This window comes from Pipistrellus kuhlii, unplaced genomic scaffold (genome assembly GCF_014108245.1).
Source record: "Pipistrellus kuhlii isolate mPipKuh1 unplaced genomic scaffold, mPipKuh1.p scaffold_m20_p_1, whole genome shotgun sequence".
Classification (NCBI taxonomy): Eukaryota; Metazoa; Chordata; class Mammalia; order Chiroptera; family Vespertilionidae; genus Pipistrellus; species Pipistrellus kuhlii.
This window is the reverse complement of record NW_023425404.1, coordinates 15,392,615-15,405,653: the sequence shown is the minus strand read 5'-3', so window position 1 is coordinate 15,405,653 and position 13,039 is coordinate 15,392,615. Positions and strand designations below refer to the sequence as shown.

Below are 13,039 nucleotides of genomic sequence, written 5' to 3'. Positions count from 1 at the left end.
CTATGAGGAGGTTCTCACACTAGGCTTAAAGTGGGCAGGGCTGTCCTATCTAGACCTTCAGGTTAGGGTCTGGCACACAGTAGGTTCTTGACAAACAGTTTTTGATTTTGTGAATCAGTTTTGCACTTGGGCCAGAGTTGTTTTTAGCTGTGTCACTCTGTCATAATGAAAGGCATAGTGGGTTAGTGGTTAGAAGCAGGGTTCTGGAGCTAGGCCTTGGGTACCAATCCCAGCATGGACATGTACATACTGTGTAATCTTGGAGAAGTTGCCTAACCCCTCTGGGGTTCAGTTTTTTTATCTGTAAAATGAAGATCATAACATACCCTGCCTCAGAGGGTGATTATGAAGATTAAATTGTTAGCATATTATAAGTATAATAATATATAATTATCAGCTTTTATTAGAATTACTCTTCAGACTTCAGGTCTGGCTACCAGATCCCTGTGACTAAGGATGGGTCCCTTGGTTTTCCCAGGCGTTGGAAGGTACATATATTTCCGTCCTCGTGTGATCATGAAAACAGAGGGCATGTTGTTCCTTGGCTCCTGCTGATTCACATGGCCAATAACCTAACAAATAGCTCTTAAGAATCAGTGCGTTGTTTCATGTAAATAGCCCTGACTTCACGGACAAGGAGCGAGTGGTGTGATGACAGCAGTGCCCTAACCTGCTCTTGGCCAGCCTTGCGCGTGAGGACAGTGGGTCCCGCCGTCTGGCCCGGCGTCTGCTGCTCACCAGGGAGAATGACGGAGCCAGGTCTGGCTGTATTCTAGGTGGCAGACAGATCAGGAATGGGACTCAGGGAGACATCCTGAGAGAGGAAGGGAGGCCAGCTTTGCTGCCTGCAGCCTCCTGTGTCCTGTGCTGTGTTCAGCTAGACCTTTGGGTCCCACGCTTTCCCTGGTACACAGTCGGTTGGAGGCTGGGGGCTGTAGTGGCAGAGGGGCTGGGATTGGGGTGGGAGAGACACACCTCTCAGTCTCAAGGTAACTTAAGTTCTGGGGTGGAGCCAAGGCAGGAAGCTGTGCCCACTGCTGCCCACCATGTAACTCGGGAGGGAGGGGGAAAGCTTAGAGTGTGAGGATGGAGAAGAGGCCCAGGGATCCTGGTGGGGGTTCTGGGGGGAGAGGGGGCGGGAGTCTGGGAGGCCCAACCTGTCACCTGCAACAGCTTCTTCTGAGCTAATGCCACGTGGGAAATGCCATGACATGGATGCTTCTTCGCACAAGAATGGCATGCCCAGAAGGCTCTGATGATGGGAATGTGTTCACAGGCAGAACAGACAGTATCCTTGTCATGTGGGGTTCTGAGTTGGTGCTTCCATTGTTTGTCAAAGCACATAATCAATGCATCACACAAACTGTGTTAAGAGCCATGAAGGAAAAGTGAGGTGTGAGAGGTTATACAGGAGGTCCATCCTCACCTGTGAGAGTTAGGGAAGGCCTCCCAGAGGAGGTGACATGAGTTGAGGTCTGAAGCAGGGGTGGGAGAGAGGGGAGCAGGAGCAGTGTGTATGAAGGCCTGGAGTTGGAACCAGTGTGGCTCCTCTGGGGAAAACGCAGGCCAGTGCCTGACCAGCAGCCAGCAAGGAGGGGACAGAACGGGAAGTGCTGAGGCCAGAGAGGGGCCTTGGGGTTAGATTTCTACAGGACAGAAAAGCATGTGAACGTCCCCAAGGGCAGTAGGACACCAGGTTTTAAGTGTGGGCAACCTGAGGGGAATTGAGGCTGGCGGTTGTATGCCCCCTCCTGCTGTCCTATCAGCTCATCCCTCCTCTGTGTGCCTTCCTGGGAGGTAACAGACTTCCTCTGGATATATTATTGATCTCTATCCTGGAGCATTAGACTCTATCATGAAACACGCTTAGTACATTTCCTTTTGGGCTCTGGGCAAGACTTAGGTTGAACCTCTGAGTGTGGAGCTCAGGGCCTCTGAAGGGAGACCCATGATGCACATCCACCTGACGAAGCTTGTTGGGTGCTGTCTGCCCTCAGCTCTTCCTCCCCGTGCTGAGCAGCCAGCACCAGGCAGGATGTTGGGGGTGTGGGTTGGGGTGGGAGGGAGTAATGAAAGAGTAATAGATTTGGGGCTCAATACTACTCCCTGTTTGCAGCTGGTAGGCAGTTGGTGCATTCATGGATAGGCTTGGGCTCTCTTGGAATCTTTCCAGTAGGGGGGCGTCTGTTTCCAGTGCTCCCTTTAGGAAATGGCACTGCCTCTGGATCTCCCTCTGCTGTTCTGAAAAAGGCTCAGCGAGTCTCATCTTTTTGCTTCACTCAAAGGCCTGCAGATATACTGAAACAGGGGTTGTGTTCACACCTTCCCTGTACCCTGTGATCTTGGTGTGATCATTCAGTCAATTCCAGCACAACTGCAGCTGGATATGTGTGCTCATGACATTGCCATGCATTGCGGGATACCCCTTCCCTCGCTCCACACTGATGAAGAGCCTTCAGTGTGCCCAGAGCTCTGCTGTATGAAGGTGGATGAGAGGAGACCCAGCTCTCAAGGCCCATGCTGTGGAATGATGGGTTGTTCCAAAGGAGCTTGTAGATTGTATGGCCTCCTGTTCACAGGGGATCACTGATAAAGGTTCACAGTTGAATAAGTTTGGGAGATGCATCATCATAAATGCCCCTTCCTGGTTACCTATTACTATGGAACAAACTACCACTCAACTTAATGGCTAAAACAACCATTTATTATTATCCCTCGCAGTACTGTGGGTTGATGGAGATAAGCTGGGCATCTCTCTTGGGGTCTGTCACGCAGTTACTTCCTTTCATCTCTTTTAGTTGCAATCAGACAGTAACTGGAGGTAGACTCTTCAGAAGTTGCTTCACTCACATGTCTCCAGGCCTGGGTTGTCTGGGGATTTCTCCCTGCACATGGTTTCACCACAAGGTAGCTTGGGCTTCCTCATAACATGGCTGTTTCAGAATTGTTAGGCTTCTTACATGGCAGCTGGTTTCCTCCAGAGTGAGTGTTGCAAGAGGCCTGGGAGGAAGCGGTAAGATTTTGTATGAACTTGCTTGGAAATCCCCAGACATCACTGCCTCAGCATTTTATTGGGTAGGTAGGTTATTGAGGCCAGCCCAGATTCATGGGGAGGGAATTAGACTCCACAGCTCAATGGGAAGAATAACAAATAATTTGCAGCAATCTTTTTTTTAATTTAATATATTTAATATATTGATTTTTTACAGAGAGGAATAGAGAGTTAGAATCATCGATGAGAGAGAAGCATTGACCAGCTGCCTCCTGCACACTCCCTATTTGGGATGTGCCTGCAACCAAGGTACATGCCCTTGACCAGAATCGAACCTGGGACCCTTTAGTCTTCAGGCTAACACTCTATCCACTGAGCCAAACTGACTAGGGCAGTTTGCAGCAAACTTTAATTTACTGTTATCTCTTGGAGATTCACAATGCATGAGGATGTATTCAAAGTGTCTGAGAAATCCTAAAGAAACCTGCTTGACTCAGCATTTTCCAAGCTGATTATTATTATTATGTTTAAAATCTTACTCATAGAAAATCATGTAGCTTGTATTCTGCCAGAGAGCAGTGGGCCGAAATGAAAGAGTAATAGATTTGGGGCTCACTAGTACTTTCTAATAAACAAAACTATCCAAAGATGGAATTTAGAGATGGCAAGGGAGTTCCTAATTTGGGGAGGTACCGAAAGAGAGGACTGGTATTCTGCATGATGGGAAGGCTGGATGTCGCAGTGGGAAAAGCTTTGATTTGACTTCTGGCCCATCAAATGCACCACTTACAGCTCTGTAACTCTGGGCAAGTTACCTCTCTCTAAGCTTCCGTCTCCTTATCTACAAAATAGACGGTTTCTATTTCCTAGGGTTGTTGTGAGGATTGATGAGATAGATCTTGGGGGGGAATTACCCAGCACAGGTGCCTTCCTTGGTGAGACTTTGTGGCTGCTCAGTTCTCTTCCACACCAGGGTTTACTAGTACTAACTCTGGATTTATTCTGGACTTGCTAAGTAAATCAGTATTATAAGTCATGGGCTCGTCCCTAATTTTCTCGCAAGAGTAACCTCTGTACCCTTTCACTTTTTTCAATCTAGTTTCTCATAAGTGACCGTGACCCTCAGTGCAACCTGCACTGCTCTAGGACCCAACCCAAACCCATCTGTGCCTCCGACGGCCGGTCCTATGAGTCCATGTGCGAGTACCAGCGAGCCAAGTGCAGAGACCCAGCCCTGGGTGTGGTACATCGAGGCAGATGCAAAGGTGAGTTGTGTACATCTCTGCCCAGTTGAGGAGAGGTGCTTGGGCACCACAGCTTCCTGCATGGTACATCCTTAGCAGGAGGTGGTGGTGGTGGTAGTGGGGAGTTGGGGATCTCAGAATGAGTCTATTTATTTGGTCTGCTCTCCTATCCCTCTACCCTTTCTACCAGGGAATATGAAGTGAACGGGTCTACCTGAAGAAATGAGCACTTTTCTGTCTTTGAAACTGGCTCGGGCTTAGAGGGATGTGATGCCATGTGGCCAGGGCTATTTATTTTTATTTTATAAATGGAGATGCTTAAAAATAGCAAGACATTATTGCTGGCTTCTGAACAGGGGTTCCAAATTGTTGGCCAAGAGTTCTGGTGTTTTCTTTGGTCTGCTCACCTGTTTCAAAATATTAAAAACATTTGAGACAACATTTAAAAATTAGGAGATTCAACATCAAATTTCTGTATTTTTGTGCTTCTCACAAGAAATTGGAAGCTCTGGGAATATCATGTTTGTGTTCCCTCCCACCAGGCAACACGCGGCTAGAGCTGAGCAGCAGCTACCTCCTGCAAAGGGGAACCTGCTCTCCGATCTGTCACAGCCCTCAGCACCCCCTACGGTGTCTCCAAGCCGAACGCTTCTCTAATTGATGTCCCTTTCCTACCCCCCTGCAGATATTTGGATCTGTGACTGTGGGCTGTGTGGAGCCATTATAGGAATTGTGGGAGGCGGAGCAGGCCTCTCGGGGCCTCTGATTTCCCGAAGAAAGGGCTTGCCATTCTTGAACTAGAAAACGTCTTGGAGGCTCCGTGGGCTTGCATGTTTTTTTGTTTTTTTGTTTTTATGTTTGTTTTTTAAACATGATCCCTCTCCTCCCCCCCCCCTTTAAAAATATATATTTTATTGATTTTTTACAGAGAGGAAGGGAGAGGGATAGAGAGCTAGAAACATCGCTGAGAGAAACATCGATCAGCTGCCTCCTGCACACCCTCTACTAGGGATGTGCCTGCAACCAAGGTACATGCCCTTGACCGGAATCGAACCCAGTACCCTTCAGTTAGCAGGCCGACTCTCTATCCACTGAGCCAAACCGGTTTCAGCAAGCTTGCATGTTTTTTTTTTTTTTCAATAAACCCAGAGAAAAATAAGAGGAGTGGAATGAGTTTTGGGGGGCACTTAGAAGAAAAAATAAGTAGAATGTGGTATAAATACAGCCCCCGATTTGCTAAGAAGAGCGCTGACAAGGAGGATGGGTCCATGCACTCACTGGCCCTGCCTGCCACGAGAGGAGCCGGTCCTGTGGGGCTCCCCCGGATTGTGGTGCGGATGGATGCGAGAGATTCCTTGGGGTGCTCAGGCTCCCAGGCCGGGCAGCCGTGAGCTTGCACGGCGCCTGCGCGTGATCCAAGGAAAGTGTGACATCTGCTCGCTCCTCTCCTCTTCCAGACGCTGGCCAGAGCAAGTGTCGCCTGGAGCGGGCGCAGGCCCTGGAGCAGGCCAAGAAGCCGCAGGAGGCGGTGTTTGTCCCGGAATGCAGCGAGGATGGCTCCTTTACCCAGGTGAGGCCTTGGCCCCGTCTCTCTGGCCGGGGGCCGAGAGGAGGTGCCAGGCACGGGAGGGCCGCCCCGAGCCTTGGCTCTCTGGGCAACAGCTGAGGCTCTTTGACACCCTCTGCGCTACCTTCTGGTGCCTACGCTCCCCCTCCTGGACCCTCCGCGCTGCCCCTTGCCAGCTGGCAGTGGGTGCTGAGAAGGCGTGTGCCAGTCCGAGCCAGGAAACTGGCATTGCTTGGTCCCCGTCCTCCCTGCTGGCCCTCTCCATTTTTCTCTTCTGTCAAATGGAGGCTGATTATTTTTTCTTATCCTTGCCAGTTTCCATGGGCAACCCTGGTATTCCCTTCACTATTTATTGCTACCGCTCTCTGCTCCCCACCCCCACCCCCTGCCTGCCCCCAAGTCCCCCAGTGAGGCAGGGACCCCTTGGAGTACAAGGTGTACTGTGGTGCTTGGAGCATGTTGTGTGTGTGTATGTATATGTGAGTGTGTGGTGCCTGCGTGCGTGCATGCATGTGCATACACTCATGTGTCTGTGTGCTCACAGATTTTAAAGTTTCTTTTCAGGCAGTCCTGCTTCTCATCCTGCTCTGGCCAGAGCTTTGTGTAAAAGTAACGCTGGCCGTGTTGATGTTGGCTCAGACTATTTCTCAAACAGGCAGCAGGGGACAATAAGACAGCAGGTTACTCCTTCATAAGCGTTTAGGGTGGAGGTGGGGCGGGAGGTGGCTGGATGAAGGCACTGTCCATGAGAGTGGCAAAGGCCACTGGGCAGGGGGGAGCCCGCAGGGGGTTGGGGATGGTCCTGGTGCCTTGACTTTCCCTGTGGAAGAGAGCGGAGATGGATGGAAGCAAAGCCGGCAGAGGTTTCAACCACCCATGCAATTCTGAGTCGGTTGGGCAGAGGGTGTGGGCTTGCCTTCGGGCCCATGATTTCAGGTCTCCTTTCGGGGCTGGGCCCAGGGGAAGGCTGCTTTCAGACTGACCACCAGCTTAGAAGGCAATGTGGGGAGTGGTAGGGTTGGGCCTCGTATTTTCAGAAATTCCCAGTGGATTCAAATGTTTGTCCAGGACTGAGGGCCACTGCATTAACACGGACCTTGGCTTATGTTCTCACGGAAGCCTCGCTCTGGGCCTGTGAGGTAGGTGCTATCATCTCCATTCATAGAAGATGCAGCCACAGTCCAGCACAGAGTGGTGGAATTGGGATGCAAGCTCAGCTCTCTCCAGCTCCAGAGGCCTCCACACTCTGCTGTTCTCTGAATCGGCAGCTTTAAAGGGACTCTGAGGTGTGGACTGGCAAAAGACAATCTAGTGCTGTGGTTAGCGCACCACTTTTAGTGCTGTGGTTAGGGTACCAGACTGCCTGAGCATGACTCCCAGCCCCCGCCCTCAGGCAAGCCACTGAACTTTTCTGGGTCATACTATCCTATGGGAAAAATGGAGATTACCTCCATCGTTATACATAGTGATAATTACTATATTATATTTATTATTATGCTACTATTATTACTATCAATCAGTATTACTATAGCTTACCTCATAAGGTCGTGTTGAAGATTACATGAGTTAATGCGTGTAAAACACTTGAAACACATAAACTGCTGTATAAATATCTATCATCATCATCCCTATCTCCACTCTGGCTCTGCTACGCACATCTCCCCAAGATGTTATGAATGATGTCACTTAAGGAAACTAAAAGCTTGTGTTGAACCTCCCCAAGTTTGAAAATTGATTAGCCCTTTCCTCAATTTTTTTTTATTACAATATTTATTCTAGTGGAAAGAATGCAGGCAATCTTTGAATATGGATTTGAGAATTCACATACCGGGTAATAAAACAGACCTCTCTCCGCTGAGTTTGGGGCCGAAATGGAGTAAAGGTCATAGGAAGGAGGCAGCATCTCTTCCCCCCTCCCCCCTTTTCTCTAGGCTTGTGTAATTCTGAGCGTGTTGCTTATGAGAGTGGTTGACCCCTGCCCTCCTGGTTCTGAAGTGTTTGCTGCGGCGTGACAGACAGCTGCTGGCCAGCTTTTGTTCAGGCGAGGCCCTGCCGGACCAGGTGGTGTTTTTGGGGAGAGGAACTGCCCGATTAGTCAGGGCGGAATCGCTAAGTGAGAGGCCCCTGAAGTTCAGCAAAGGTTGGGGAGGCAGTCAGGAACCCCTCATTTGTCTGACACGGTAAGCGCTGCCATGTGTCTGCAGGCTCACGGCTGGTCACCCCGGTGGGCAGCCGGGCAGCCAGACAGCCGGCCGGGCCCGTTACAGTGATTGAAATGGATGTGCTTTTCCCCTTGATCAAAGACACTGCAATAACTTCACAAAACAAGGCTGCCTCTTTGAGTGAGCGTCAGTCGCACTGACGGGCTGCCAAAAGGCGAGGGACAAATTGCTTTCTCCCTCCCCCCAACCTCCACCAGCACTGGGCTGGACTTTTTTTTGTTTATTAAGACTGAAACCCAGAGATCAGCTATGGCTGTGCTGCTTAACTGTTCTTTATAACATTGATAAGCATGTATCTTGGCATTAATAAAACATGTTAGCCCTGTGAATTACAACAGTAACATACTCTTGAAGTTCAGAGGGGGAGGGAAGGGGCTTGAACGGGACTAGGTTTGTCTGGCATGGGACACAGCTTGGGACCACATGACTGGCTTGGCTCTAATGGGGTCCATGTGGGATGCAATGATCTCTGTTCTCTTCTTTGTTTTCCCTTGTCCTCTTCCCTCCACCCCAGCGCACACAGCGGGGTGGCTGGTACACATTAGATTTTTTTAAAGCCTTGATACCTACCGAGTCCACATCCTACACCATGAAGTCAAATTCTGGAAGTGGGACCCCAGGTGATGCCAGTTTGTTGGGTCAAAATTACGAATGGCCCACTGCTGTCAGGGCTTCGTCATCCTTTTTCTTTTTTAAGTTTTATTGTTGACAATTTCAAAAAATATATATGTTTTTATTGATTCTTAGAGAGAGAGGAAAGGGGAGGGAGGGAGAGATAGAAATATTGATGAGCAAGAAACATCAATCAGCTGCCTCCTGTTGAAGGTGGGTGATGGAGATCAAGTCTGCACCTAGGATAGTGTCCTGAGCAGGAATCGAACTGGTGACCTCTTGGTGCATGGGTCAACGATCAACCACTGAGCAACATTGGTCAGGCAACATCACCCTTGTTCTTGATTGCATCATTGGAACATGGAGTTACTGCTCTTTGGTGACCTGCTGAGTAAGGTCGGGGGTCTGTGGTCTTTGTCCTCTGTGGTGGCCTTATCTATTTTCTCTTCTGGATATCAGGAATGCGGCTCCTGACATCTGTTCTACCAAGTTCTCTGCCAAGCAGTTGCCCAATGCCCGAACATTTCACAGAAATGATTCACAGAAACCAGAGCTGTAGTAGAAATGTATCGGATCACCGCCACCAGGAAGTGGCTGGAGCATGTCAAGCTTGTGCATCACTGGATAATAACAATGGCAACTCTTTATTGAGTACTACTTGGTGCTAGGCAGTGAGTTTTATACCCATAATTCTTTGTTAGAACCTTTTGAGGTAGTTATTAATACCCTATTTATAACAGAAATATGAGCATCAGAGGGGTTGAATAACTAGTTCAAAGTCACTAACCTAGAAAGGACTTGTACCCAGCCATCCTAGTTTCAAGGCCTGTGATCTTAACTTTTTTATGCTATAGAAGGGTCCCTTGTTATAAATGAAATTTATATCCTATTGTTGTTCTGGAAGTCCCCTCTCTGATGCTGTTGACCGACTAGTCAAGCAAACATTTAAAAAAAATCCTTTTGATTATGGAAAATTTCAAATATATATAAAAAAATAGAAATAATAGTATAATGAATTCCATGTATCCATCACCCAGCTTTAACAATGATTGACATGTGGCTGGTTCTGTTTCATCTTATCCCATTTTTGCCTTCCACCCCAAATTAGATTGCTTCAAAGCAAATCCCAGACAATATTTTTTTAATTTCAGACAATTTGAGCTTTGCTATGTTCTGAGCTATGTGCTGGTTGCTATGGGAGATTCAAGAAATGTCGTGACCTGTGCCTTCACAGATCTCACATGCAGAAGAGAGATGAAGACATATGATAAAGTAGCCAGTGTATGGGATCATACATGTACAACTGGTTATATTTCAAATACTCAGTAATTTACAAGTCAGCAACTAGAATCCTGAAAGTACATACTTTATTGTTAAGAAAATATATACAAATTAAAAATTTTGAACATAAAAATCACACCTGAAACAAAACTATAATAAAAGGCAAATGATATATATTATTAGCCTTAGTGACAAAAGACTAATATATAAAGAATTCTCACAAACCAGAAAGAAAAAAATTCTAGTAGAAAAATGGGCCAGAGATATTAACAAACAGATTACACAATAACAGATGGCCAATAAGGGAAAGTGAATGATGTCACTTTCCTTAGTAATGAAAGAAATACAAATAAAAATAATGATGTGTCGCTTTGCTTGCCAAATTGGTAAAAATTGGAAATAGCTTGAGTGAAGGGAGAAGGTGACCCCACATTGCAGTTAAGGGAGTAAATTGGCACTGATTTTTTATGACATAACTTTGCAGGATGGGTCAAAAGTTTTTCATTGTGCCCATATCTTGAACCTGGAATTCTACTTCTAGGAATTTATTCTGAGAAAATAATTAAAAATAAGTGCAAATATTTAGCCACAAGGATTTCCATCTGTTTTGCTTGCAGTAGCAAAAATTTAGAAACAACCTAAATATCCAATAATAGCCCTAGCCAGTTTGGCTCAGTGGATAGAGTGTCAGCCTGAGGACTGAAAGGTCAAGGGCACATACCTCGGTTGCAGGCTCCTTCCAGGGCCGGACTCTGGTCAGGGCTCGTGCAGGCAGCAGCCAATTGATGTGTCTCTCTCACATCGATATTTCTCTCTGTCTTTTCCTCTCTCTTCCACTCTCGCTAACAATCAATGGAAAAATATTCTCAGGTGAGGACTGAAAAAACAAAAATACTAAATATCCAATAATAGAGAATTGCTTAAACAAAACACATTATGACATAGCCACACACTATTTGGCTAGTAAAATGATGTGTTGCAAAGCGTTATTCTATATATGCGTATCTGTAAGTATGTTAGGGACTCAATTAATTAAAGAGAGAACTATTTTTATTTTTTTCTAAATAGAAAAATTACACATACTTTGTAAAAAAAAAAAAAAAATTCTGACAATATAGAAACACATAAGGCTGGAAGGAAAAGCCAGCAATTTCATCTTCCTGAAATAGGGACAATGAAGTCTATAACCCTCTAGATTTATTTTCTTTGTGAGTACTTATTATTTAGGAAAGAAATGATATAATATCATATGTTGTATATAACACTTCCTTAAACTAATTATATTGTAGACTTATTTCCAGGTTAGTTACATGTAACGCTACCTCGTTTTTAAAATGGCTGCCTTGCATTTCATTGTATGAATGTACCATGAGTCCTGGAAATTTGGGGATTAAGCTTTTGGAAGGTGACTATTGGGTCAAAAGGGCATGCACTTTTTCCCCATTTGATGCATGCTACCAAACTGCCTTCCATGGTGTTGAGCAGTGGTTGTTATCAAATAGATTCCCAAGCCATTTTAAATTTTTGTGTAGATGGATTGTAGCTCTAATAATACTATAGAATATAGAACTCCATTCATAATGTTGCCTCTATATGAAAAAAAATGTGTTAGGTTTCCTATCAATGGGCTCCATGCCCCAGGAACAGCCTTTCTTGACACAGATCTGTCTGGCACTAATGCTCTCCTCATTTTTACTTGTTCTAATCACTGTTCCTCCACCCATGCACAAATATACGTACTCTTTTATTTTCTGAAGTCTTTTTTTTTTTTTTTTTTTTGTATATAGGGGTCTGGGAAGCTGTACTTTCTTCTTCATAAGGCTGTATTCTGAAGTTGGAAGCCCAAAGAAAATGTGTTGTGGCTTTTTGGCAAAGACAGTGGGCTCCCCTTGTCAGCATTCTATAGCTCTTACTGTTGTATTTGCCAAAACCTAGGGAATTACAGCCTATTTCCTAAGAGCCTGGACTTGAGTTATGAACAGGCCTTGATATTCTTTTTTAGCTCCTCTTCCCTCCCCCCACCCCTGCCCGCCTCCTCCCCTACCCAACCCCACAGAGTAGAACTACGCTTCCTGAAGTCATTCCTACAGCCTGTGTTGTGTGACTAGCTTGCCCTGGAAGCACCTGGGTTTCCCATCTGGGCCTCCCTCTTCCAGATCCCCAGCAGGTATGGGAGGTATCGTAGATTTGCCTGGACTGTGAGCTTCTGTTGGCCTCAGCTGATTAAACATAGACAGGCGGGACTGCGGGGCATCTTCACAGGGTGAAAAGGATTTGTCCTGTTTTTGATGAGCCTGGAGGTCCCCAAAGAGTCCAGAGGCTCAGAAGGCTCTATCCACTGAACCTAACCTGTTTCGGCTGCAAACTAAGACCCTGGTTGCAGCCGAAACAGGTTAGGTTCAGTGGATAGAGCGTCGGCTTGCAGACTGAAAGGTCCCAGTTTTGATTCCAGTCAAGGGCATGTACCTTGGTTGCGGGCACATCCCCAGTAGGGGATGTGCAAGAGGCAGCTGATGGATGTTTCTTTCTCATTGATGTTTCTAACTCTCTATCCCTCTTCCTTCTTCTCTGTAAAAAAAAAAAAAAAAAAAAAAAATATATATATATATATAAAGACCCTGGGTGCATCCATAAGCTGGAGTGTTCTGAGCTTCCCCAGCCCATGGCTGCCCCCGAACAAAGCCAGTCCTGTATGTTTTCCTAGGCAGGACCCTGCACGAGGCTCCCTCAGCCTTCTGTGGCACGTACAATGCCAACTTTTATTAAAAAAAGCAGTCACACTGTTAAAAATCCAGTCCTATCCTTTACGTATCAATGACATAATGGTCAATAGACCCACTGTTGGTGGGCAAGTTGTTGCTTTTCTTTTTCCTTTTTGGTTAAGTGCTCAATAAAAATATTAGTTTTTTGTTTGTTTGTTTGTTTTGTTTTTTACAATGTGAATATCTACCATGCCCAGGGCATCTTACTATTTGCTTTTCAGGTTTTTTTGTTTTGTTTTGTTTTTTGTTTTTTGTTTTTCCTATTGAATTGCTCTTGTTTCAAACAACTAGATATTGCATGTGATAACTTACATGAAAATGCCCTCTATTTAGCTCATAACTGCTGTTTGACAAATGTT

General features: G+C 46.2%; 1 protein-coding gene across 9 annotated transcripts in view; it reads left to right on the top strand.

Annotated features, from left to right (window-relative positions):
- The window catches only part of SMOC1 (SPARC related modular calcium binding 1), a 138,201-nt gene that overhangs the window by 59,904 nt on the left and 65,258 nt on the right, over nucleotides 1–13,039 (top strand). For all 9 annotated transcript variants that reach the window (XM_036432906.2, XM_036432897.2, XM_036432880.2 and 6 more), the window contains exons 2-3: nucleotides 4,092–4,257; nucleotides 5,694–5,806. In XM_036432906.2, coding sequence (XP_036288799.1) covers nucleotides 4,092–4,257; nucleotides 5,694–5,806 — 279 coding nt within the window. The remainder of the gene's footprint in view (nucleotides 1–4,091; nucleotides 4,258–5,693; nucleotides 5,807–13,039) is intronic.